The following is an 11,177-nucleotide window of genomic DNA, read 5'->3' as shown; positions in this document are numbered from 1 at the left end:
GGGCAGGGGGAGAACCAGTTTATTACTTGAAAATTTAAGCCAAATATGTATTTTTGAAAAAGAACTCTTGAAAAGGAACAACTTTCCACAGGTTCTTTGCCACCCAGAAAAACTTGGGAGCGCAATTCTAGTGACTTGATTTTGAGCCAAGAAAAAGCAGATCAAGAGCTGTAACAAATTCAATAGACCATATAACAGCAGAGGGCAAACAGTCTCCCAGTTAATATTTTCCATCTTACGGATTCTAGGAATACATAAAACGAAGGAGGGAATAAAAAAAATATGAACTGGAGCAAGCTGCTTGAACTCTCATAAAGACAGGAAATAAAGTAAGTGAAAATATTCCTACCTTCAGCATCCTTAAATACTGCTGCTGCTCCCCCATCAGCGGTGCTCTGCAGTAAGCTGTAGCTGGAACTCCTGCTCTCTGTGCTCGTCAGACCTAACGCAGCAGGTGCTCATCACACCATTTAGCATGTGCCTGTTTCAGAACAAACTGCTTCCTGACATAACAGCGTTTGCCACGGAAACTAGTATTTGTTTTCATGTAAAACACTAAGAAAAACACTTGATTAAAAAATATTTTATTAGGAGTACAGTGTACCTGCAATGTACTTTATAAGGCATTTTCTATAAATGACTATTTCTACTATATATATATATCTGGGTGTTCCTGTTCATAGTTTTTTCAATACATTAGTAATGTAATGAATAACACCTTTAAAAAAAACTACATCTCTTTATTTAGTTCATAAATGTTCAAGCAGTACAACAAGTAGCTTTGGGAGAGGGTTTAATCAAAATTACTGTAAAGCAGTTTAAAGTTCAGTTATCACTATTTCCCTAATGAACAATGTTTTAAAACAGTTTTTTTTTATTAAATAAACCTGTAGCTTATTTTTTCCCTGTTTTATCTTTCCAAGGCCCCCTGCACTGTACATACATTTGGCTTTTGAACCAATAAGTCTCAATCTTGGAAACCAACATTTTCATGAAAAGCCACAGCTGCAGAGGCCAGTTTAATTTTTTTATTCTGTGTACCTATGTACCTGTCTGCTTTAATTGGAGGAAGCCAAGCCCACCAGCCAGCCACTGCCAAGCTCATGGGCAGTGGCTCTAAGGCCATAGCAATAGGTGGAACATACTGTTTTGCTGGAGCTGAAGCATTTGAAAACAAACATGGAAAAAACCCACTAACCTGACTGTTTAAAGCTGCACATATAGCAACCTATCTCAGCTTTATGGCAGGAGTATAAACTGTTTGTACACGTAAAGAGAAAGCGCTTCAAGTTTACTGGTTGCAGGATATTAAAAATTGTAGGGTCTTTTCTATAATTTATAACTGGGGAGACATTACAGATCTATCTGGACAGGTAGCTTATGGCACTCAACATTATAAGACGACCAGTGAATATTTAAAAAGTAATGCACATCGCGTTCCATGACCAACTGTCATAACTGTGCCTTAAACATTTATTACAACATTGTGATAAATAATATACACACCGTATCTTTTAAAATACCATATAAACCATACCTCAAGAATAGGGAGCCAGCTTCCCTATACATTATCCTACAACATGTCCCTAGCCTGTTTGGGATTTTTTTAACCTAAAAACAAATTTGTAAAACTGGATAACTACAGTAAGCAGCCTACGCTATTACACAATTAATGCAGTATTGGCGTTAGACTTGTATAAACCCTTGCACATCAGCAAACGTACTAAAGTACCAGGCATACCATAAACCTTTCCACCTTTGAGCCTGCATTGGGCAGTCGGGTGGGGGTGGGAAGCACTGGGCCTTTTCACCAAGTTCGTGTCGCATTTACCATTTCCCAGGTATTGATGTTCCACACTCATACCAGCGAACATAGTTAATGTGAGTCTCTCCACCTATTTTTCCAAATTTGACAGGTTCCTGACGAACTGCCCTGAAAAATCCTGGAACAGAGAAAAGAGTATTGTTTACAGAAAGCCCTCTGACATTACCTTCCTTTGAGTTCCCCGGGAAGTCTGTATACAATTCAGTTAATGGCTAAACTAAGCCATTAACCCATCTGCCACACGCAGGTCTGCTGCCCCTCCATTGATGAGCAGAGCGCTCTGGAACAGCTGGCATTTGTCCACCCAACTCAAACAAAAGCAGAAGCGCTTGGGATTGCCGCAGCCCAGAGCAGGAGAGGTGAAGCCTCCCTGCCCTGGACACCTGGTGATCCTGGTACCCAACGGTGCTGGCAAGGCAAGGCCAGTGCCCCCGCCTTCCCCCCTCTAGCTGGTGCAGGGGGTCTTCTCTGAACAGCAGGCAGTTCTGCCTTGCAAAGTTGTGATGATTAAATAAGTCTCCACTGCAGTAGCCTTAACACTGCAGTGAACCTAAATAAAACTTGACAGTTGGGGATATTTCACACTATCTCCCCATCCCCAAGCCAAAGATCATAGCTCCTGCTTTCAAGCTGTTCTGTATGACAATACGCATGCTTCCCCTTCAAACAATTAATGTTAAGTTAAAAATTAAAGTGAGCAGTAAGTGCTGAATCCAACCTGATCATCAGAAATGTATGTGTGGCTAAAGCAGGCGTGTCTGCACACACAGATGTGCAAACGCACATGTATGCAGGCGCAGGCACACACACACACACACACACACACAGAATATTGTTCTGCAACTAATAACGCCGCAGCAGTCATGATTCCCTCCCTGCGCTTCAGGTCAAATGTATGTAGTTAATTCTGGTTTGAACAGAACTCAACTTGGTGCAGCCAGGGAGGAACTGAGCAGCAATGGACAATCTGTCTCTTCTTTCCTCTGTTCAGTTCATTTACTACAAATATAAGCTACAGAAAAGGTGGGGGCTTTTTTTGCTTGCTTGTTTGTTTTGCTGAGGTTTTTTTTTGTTTCTGTTTTTCTTCTAAAAATGAATGTAACTCATGAATCCACTCAATTAAATTCAGGTGCTGAAAACAAATCGGTTTTAAATGTCTTTTAAGCTAGGGTAGCAAGCTTTTTATGTAAAAGCGTTTTTTTTATTTATAAAATCTTTTTTAAAAAAAAAGTGAATCTGGTACAACTGAGAGGTCTGCTGTCCTGGCAACACGAAATTGGATTCAGACAAGCCCTTACACAAACAAAATACCTTTACAAATGGGCAACACTGACTGGGAAAGGAAAAGCAAAGCCCTCTTTTAAAAAAAAACGAACAAAAACCAAATCACATACACAAACACCTTTCAGATCGTTCACCTACTCTGTTTTTGGAAAAACTTGTGAAAGATTTAGGCACTTCACTTTAATCTCCCACACCTACCTTGACACATTTCTGTACTTCTGTGAGGTGTTTTATAAATGACGCACTACATACAGGAAGGTTTGGTCAACACACTGACATTGTACTGAAAACCATTTTGATATTCTCAGTAAAATATTCCATGACACACTCGGCATGCATGTGTGTATCAATACAGCCTGCGTTCGTACCCCACAAGGCAATGGAATACCTGACCCTGGCACTGCTGCAAACAAGCAAGGCAGGAGTTCAGCTGACAGAAGTACAATTTTCTTATGCTCGAGCCTCAGCAAGATGTGAAAAACAGCCAGGCAGGTCACAGCTGTGTTCGGGACATCCAGTCCCATGCCCACTTAGACCAGACTGGAATTCTAGGCACCCGGTTCAAATTAGTGCACACAGAATTACTGCAGCATGAATTGTATTTTCCAGTAATAACTTTTTAGTTTCTCATTAGCACTAAACAAAGCTGTTTAATGCCTAACTGATGATTTACTGCTCTTTAAATCAACCTTGCTAGTTTGAACATAACACTTCATGCCTCTCTGGAAACTCAAATTTGTGGTTGGGTTTAAGTATGTAATACCAACTGTGAATAATCTATTGGAATGTTTTAAACAGGAGAGAGGCTGTTTACTACCTAATAGAACCCAAGTCATAACCTTTTAATGAGACATTGTTCATCTTCAAAAACTTCTCGACTCTCTTCTGCCTGCAAAGCTGGTAGGTAGTCCCTTTCCATCACCCACCCCAGCAGCAGGCACTGAATCCACTGGCAGGAAAAAGAAACAGACAAAGAAATTGCCAAGGTTTGCTACAGAAACAGGCGTAAGGAATTACCTTCTTTGACTGGTAGATCTTCTTGCTGCCCTGTCCTTCCATCTAAGAATGAGTCTACAAATTGGCAGTGATCTTCTCCATGGCCCCTCTGGTCTCCTATGTTATAAAATTTTCCTGAAAGCAAAGAAGCAGCAAAGTTGAAAATCCATACCCAGTTTAGTGAGGGCTATTTCCAAAAACTACCAGAGGCAATGGGCTGTGCTCTTTGCTCTGTGGGGAAGCCAAGGTGAATGCTACGATTCCTTTCCTCTCAGGATCTATAGCTGTAATTTGAACATTATGTGCATACTCCAAGTACAGTGCTCATGGCTGTAGACAAAAGTGCCCCATTCCTGGCCAAAATCTATGCCTGAATGTGATTTTTCTCCTCCCTACATTTCATACAGTAAGTGAAATTCTGTTATTACCTAGAACCTCATCCTGACTGTATCAAAAATGAGGTAAGTTTTATTGGTGATTTGAATGGAAGGGAGGTTTGGTTCCCTGTCTGGAAGCCTCCAGTGCCTTCAAAGATGTTTTTTATAGACTACCTCATAACACAGCCAAGGCCTGTTATATAAATCATCATATTTTTACAACATGTATGTGCAAGTGATATCCTTTAACAAACAGATGACCTCGGTATAGTAACTGCTTATCCAGAGCGTGAAGTATGCCCATGTATTTATTTGCAGGATTGCTTAACAGGACACTTGACTGCAACTGAGTAGAAAACAAGGTCTCAAGTGCCCCATGTGGCGTGTGCTGACGGTACGGGCTGTGCTTATCCTGTTTAACAAGAGGACTCACAGTGAAGGAGTTTTGACAGAGATGTTTCTACTTACTGATTTGAATTGCAAGACATTAGGAAAATTCAGTTCAGAAGATGGAGGAAAGCATGCTACATTCTCTCCCCAAGCCTTGGCAGGAAACATTTTCAGATAAACTTACCGTTTTTTTTCTAAACTCCTTTCACAGCACTTGTTCTTAATATGTTCAACCTTTGGTTGTGAGGTTGAAAGGAAAGGTGAGAGCATTTCGAAATAGGCTCAGTACTCGGGTATAAGCTAAGCAGAAAGTCCAGTTACTCATTAGATGTTGGGTGTCCTGTAGCCTTGAATCTGTGCCAGTCTGGCCATTTGAGAGATGGTGAGGTGGCTTATAATACTGTTCCCTAAAGTGCAATTAATAAAAGAGCAGCCTACCAATAAACTGTCTCATATTTTTGTGATCTGATCAATACTTTGCCAGAAATTCTCACCTCCAGTTGACAGCCTCTGTGCATGCAGTTCTTCTCTAGCTTTAGAAAATTATTTATTATTATGTAGTTTTGGCTGCAGGCATGTTTTTTCCATAGGAGAACTGGTCAGAGGGAGTTCCTCTCAGCCATTTTTTGGTCTGAAATTAAGAACATTCAGGCTGCCCAAAACGGCATTTTTTTTCCATGGCTGTTGAAGGTCACACTTAGAATTTATTTTTTTCCTCCCCTCAATAAATACTTTTTTTTAGGTGGCCTGCTTTTCTGGAATGCCTACAGTGACTGCTCTGGAGGACTGTTAAATGAGGTCAGCAGTAGATGCTGGTTTATAGAACAGTCCTGGCATGTGTAACATAGATCAGTTTTTCTTCGTGAGAGACAGAATAAAACAGATATTTTTATGGCTAACACAAGAACAGTAACTTTCAGATACATACATATTCTTCTGGCCCACAGTGTAACCTATGCATAATTCAAACAATTGCTATACATAAATTAGCAGCATTCTCAGTGACTATTAAATTCTTACTGCCCAATTCGTTCCATAATAAAGGAACACACTTAAAAACATTCAGCTAACAAATGACTAGATTAATCTTTCTCTTTTGGGGATAGCAATTCTAGCATAAAGTAAGTTATTTTTTGTTTCCAGTGTTCCCATATGGGTGGTCTTAAGAAAGTTAGATGCCATCTTTGTTTTATACATTGTGAATTCTGCAACACTAGAAGTATAAATTCATGCTAAAAACCAGCATGCAAAGATATGGTTGTTGGCTACCTTATACAACAGCATTTGTACAATGCACCCAAATTTCAAGATCATTACGCTGCTTAAACAGCAAAGCTTTGGAAGATATTTTCCGCGTAAGGTGGAACTCAGACCTCAGCGCAGCCCTTCGCTACTGGCACACATTGCCCAGCTGGCTGGTGCTAGCAGATACACTTCCGCTGGCCTCAGGGGCATGATGAGACAAGGTGTGACAGTGAAACACATCAGAGCACAGTTTGACTTCAATTTGGAAACATTCTCACTCGCATATAGAGGCCTGTGCCACGGCAGTCTCACTTAGGAAAACGGGGGAAAAGCAGCTTTCTTTCTACATAAATATTTCAGTTCTTTCAAATATTGTGACAACTGGTCAGCACTGGGTGTAACAATTCAAGTGCAAGAACCAGGCTTAGCAAGTATAATGAATACAATGTGGCTACCATCATCTTTCTGCAGCAAAGTTAAATCAGGGCCCTTCCAACAAGAACAAAAACAATCTAATGAAAATAGGAAAATGGGCTCCTGGTATATTAATCTTTTCTACTCAGATTGAAGTAGCTTTCACTGCACTCTTAATTCACTTGATTTAGGGCTGAAGTCTAGTCCTGCTAGATTAGCACTGCTATTTCCTCGACTGGCTGGTTTTGTGATACACTATGCCTCATTGCCAGTGTTTGTCATTTGATCACAGCTCGTTAGTACAGCAACAGTTGAATGAATGATACCTCTGTTCAAAACACTCTCTTTTATTCACGTAATTGTCAAGATATTATTTACGTATGAAGTATTGTACTTACTGTTAACGACAGGGCTTTCCTTCCTTGTCTGCTCATGGGAGAATGGTGCCGGGTGTAAGGCTGGGCAGCTTAAAATTATATCGGCATGGGCTGCCCTGCAATCCCCTACTCTTTTCTTTCCATGTTCCTACCTACAGAGAGACCAGAGCCCTGCTGCTCCTGTGACGTGTTGAGCTCTGAGATGGGGCATCCTTGGGTTATGAAAGTTGGTTCTTTCAGCCACTGTTTCTCCTAGTTAATTCAATCCAATGTGATGAACGTACTGCCTAACTTGCGCTCAAAAGACATTTCCCATACACAGTTGTGTTACACTCTGTGCTCTGGATGCCATACTAATACCATTGTAATAGAGTTGACCGTGCAGCTCTGATAAAAGACGTCATACAGAAGAAAGCCAGGAGCTTGGGACAGATTATAAGAAATTAACATGTTTCTAAATATAGCTTGTACAATCTACAGGAGACACAAAGTTCTGCTTAACTATCAACTAACTGAAAAACACCTTTTACAGGCTGTTTCCCCAGCTTACACACAGCATGTGTCACTTGATTCAGGTCTTAAATACATCACACTCTAGTGACCTTAAGACTGAACAAAACTTGAGAAGATAAGGCCAGGAGGCTGCTGTTAGTAATAAAACATAAGAAAAAGAAGGGGAGGAAAAAGAGATTATAAGCAAAAATGGGTAATTTGAAAACAAAACAAAAATGTCAAAGCAGGTGAGTAAAACCTGTTGACTAGAGTTGAAGTCATGTATTTATAAGCCTCACAGTAATGAAGTAACCAGCTGTTTACCAAATGGGATGGGAATGACTGAGTCTAATCCTGGTCTAAAATTAGGTCCTAATCCTCTAATTAAGAACTATTGCAGGCTACCCTTTAAATACAAACTTGGCATCTTCACAATATATGCTATTCACTGGCAGAGACCTGATCTTTAACAATTTTCTGTATGACCCCCAGGATACTAACAGATATTTAAAATCAGATGATCACCACAGAGGAGTAACTCGAGTCTGAAAATTCAGTATCAAACACATCAATGATTACTGAGCACAAGCAGATTACTGTTTATGATTAATCTGTCTATGGACTAGATTAAACATACCTGATCACACTTCAGCAGAGCTCGTCTTGTTAAACGTCTCTGTTCTGGAACCATATTATCTTTAGGAGTGTATAACGTGGACAACACTGATTTGAATGTCTCTTACCTGTAAGTGAATCACTGAGGTATATCTTGTATCTCAACGAATTACACAGCTGCACGCCTACGAACTTCTTGTACCAAGTCCTTTTTACGTATTGTTTCCCTTTGCATTCTGAATAGGTGTCTGAATTGAATGGGATTTCAGTCCAGATAGCATCCTTTCCCACTGCAGGAGAGGAAGAAAGAGGCTGAAGTATGATGCTGCATACAGAATTATGGGCAACAAGTATGTTCAAATAAATAGAATTAGAAACCTTGATGGAGCAGAACATACCATGGCACCAGTCACCTGCATTTTGAACATGAAAGATATTTCAGGGAAGCACCAAAGGGTGCAGATATGATTGATACAGTGAATTGCTTCTGCTCTCTGTGTGTGGTGCCAGTTTGGAATAAGATCATTCTAGGACCTTGTTAGGGGGACAATGTCTGCGTGTTGGCAAAACTCTCATTTACAAAGCATGTGATACAGTCACTGTTTTTCAGTGGGTTCAAGCCAGGACAGTCTGCAGCAAACTGTATGTGATTTAACAAAAATACACATAACAATTAAGTGTCATGAATTATGTGGAAAGAAATGGTGTCTCAGTGTTTGTCAAAGTGATGTCCATTACAGATGCAAAAAGCAGCCCAATTTGCTTGAGCGAGCCCAGCTGTTCTTCAGAAGCTCAGTCCACCTCCCACGGAAGACAGCAAGAGTCTTGTAAGTGGCCTAAAGCAGAGCAGATCAAGCCTTCAGAAGCAGAAAATTTTTCTAAAACACAATGGCGGATAAATAGTATCCTCTGAGTTGTGCTCTGTTAGCTCACTTAAGAAGTGTGGAGTAGCTTATTCATTTTACAGAGCTTTCTTTTGCTTTAATGACAAGGCTGAGAAAATATGAGGCTGTCCTTGGCTTATTTGTGTACATTGGTTTGAAGCCATCCCAGCTGCCATGGGAGCACCACATCACGTTGACTGCATTCTGCTCAGGTAAACAATCAGCCTGGCATGAATTCCAGGGGTATGGATGGAAGGAGTGAAATCGTGTGTGAACGCTGTGATTCCATAACTCATTTAATTGGTGCAGTACAGCCACCCCCCCTTGTGAAATTACGCTATCTCATTTCTGAAAAAAATCCTGATCAGAAGACACTATACTATACATAAAAGGCTTACCTGAAATTGGCTCACTCACTCTTGGGTCCGCTGGGGGAAGAAAACAAACATTCAATCAGACACTGTAAAATGAGCTTTCCCAATATTTCAATGGAAAATCATTGGTAAGTGATTTTCTACAGGTGACATAAGCTGTAATTTGTGAAACAGAAAGAGTTTTGGAAGCAATGTTCGCTTCTGTATTAAATTAAAAGAAGACAAATATATTGCTTATGTAAAACTATAGTATCAATGAGCTTTTAAAAATTTTACTTATGGGACAATACCAGTCAAACACAGTTCTAGTAAAAACAAGAGTTTAAACCTGTAATCAGCAAAAACCAATTCCACTGCATCTTTTTTAAAATTTCAATTTCAAAACTTAAATAATAAAAAGGACCCCTCTGTGATACCTGCCACACAAAACTTGGCTATGAAAGCCCAAAAGCAAGAAATGGAGGTGTGCAATTACGAAAAAATAAAACTGACCGCTTAATGTGTCCAAGCTAAATAGGAGATAGAACATAAGCTTTGTCATTCATGAAAACTGCACTTGGCATAAACATTTTTTCAGTTTTAACAATCTAGGATTACAAAGAGTGTATTCACAGTTTTTAAATATGTGTGGCATAGCCTGAACTCCTCCCTGACTAATCCCTTGCTTAGCCAAAACTCTCATCCATCAGTGACAGCACTAGATGAGGATTATGATATTATTAGACCTGGCTCAAAACGCAGATTGAAAAAGTCCTTTTAAAAAGGCTAAATCCATTTTGTGTTTTATAGGGTCCTTAAGTACTATCAGCAATAAACACTTCTACACAAAAGATGGTATCTTGCTTGTATAAAGTCAACAAGTCAACTACAGTTAGCCTCATGGGGAACTGCAATAGGGAAAGCAAAGTCGCTCTCTGATTCTCACTTCTGAGTCAGATAGGACTTTACTTGGGAACCAACCAATGGTCAAAATAGGCTTGTATACACCTCTAAGTTTCACAGGAGAGTAAACAGGATGGAAGAGGACATGCTGGGACATTGACTTTTCCCAACTGCTATTTCTCAATGCTTATTTCAGCCAAAAGACATCATTATTATACAGCAGCCTTATTGAACAGGTAGCAAAAGTGCCTATAAACACATCAGCCCAAAGAAAAACCTTATGTTCCCCATCCAGAAGTCATTAATGACTTTGATAGATACAAAAAGGTCAGGAATATTAATCTTAAATGACTAAGCCTTCTCTAAGGATGAAGTTAATTTCTTCATAATGAACACCAGACAAACTCTCTGTGCTCCTGTTTTTCCCTCCTGCCATCTGGCCACCTTACATCCTCACACAATATAGCCGTGATCTCAGGCTGATCTTCCACGCACTACTGTAACACGCTCAGTAATAAAAAGCCAATCTGGAGACAGTAAAGAGCAAGACCAAATGCGCAAAATGAAGCAAGACAGCCTTTCATATATCCCACAAACATGGATACTAGAGCTACTGTAAATGATGGTCGGACCTTTGGAAGTTCTTACCTGATTCAGTATTGAATGCCACAACATTGCTACTTGGACCTTCACCAAGAGGGTTTCTAGGTTTCACGTGGAATTCATAACTGAGAAATAAAATAAAAGAGATTAAAATTTTGCAAACCAAGCATTGTTTCAGAGTCTGGAGCAAGCCAACTGCCAACACACACCTTGGCGCTACTCACCTCCTGGAGAAGAACAAAAAGGCCTCATTTATTGCTCTGAAAACACTGAGAAATGCCTTGTCCTAACTGTATAAGGCCTCTCCGAACACGTAATTTACCAGTCCTTTTGATAATTCTTTACACAGGTGCTATTAATGTTCGATTTAATGCACCACTGGTTTAAGTCTGTCTCCTCTCACACATGCAGTTTCAGTT

The 11,177-nt window shown here is 40.0% G+C and overlaps 1 protein-coding gene across 32 annotated transcripts in view; it reads right to left on the bottom strand.

Annotated features, from left to right (window-relative positions):
• Positions 1-568: 568 nt before the first annotated feature.
• Positions 569-11,177, bottom strand: part of ABI3BP (ABI family member 3 binding protein) — a 169,335-nt gene continuing 158,726 nt past the window's right edge. For all 32 annotated transcript variants that reach the window (XM_075034192.1, XM_075034201.1, XM_075034204.1 and 29 more), the window contains 5 exons: positions 10,804-10,883; positions 9,298-9,327; positions 8,144-8,305; positions 4,127-4,240; positions 569-1,943 (listed from right to left, as the gene is read on the bottom strand). In XM_075034192.1, coding sequence (XP_074890293.1) covers positions 1,828-1,943; positions 4,127-4,240; positions 8,144-8,305; positions 9,298-9,327; positions 10,804-10,883 — 502 coding nt within the window. In that variant the 3' untranslated portion in view covers positions 569-1,827. The remainder of the gene's footprint in view (positions 1,944-4,126; positions 4,241-8,143; positions 8,306-9,297; positions 9,328-10,803; positions 10,884-11,177) is intronic.

This window comes from Buteo buteo, chromosome 8, assembly GCF_964188355.1.
Source record: "Buteo buteo chromosome 8, bButBut1.hap1.1, whole genome shotgun sequence".
Classification (NCBI taxonomy): domain Eukaryota; kingdom Metazoa; phylum Chordata; class Aves; order Accipitriformes; family Accipitridae; genus Buteo; species Buteo buteo.
This window is presented reverse-complemented; position numbering and strand designations above follow the sequence as displayed.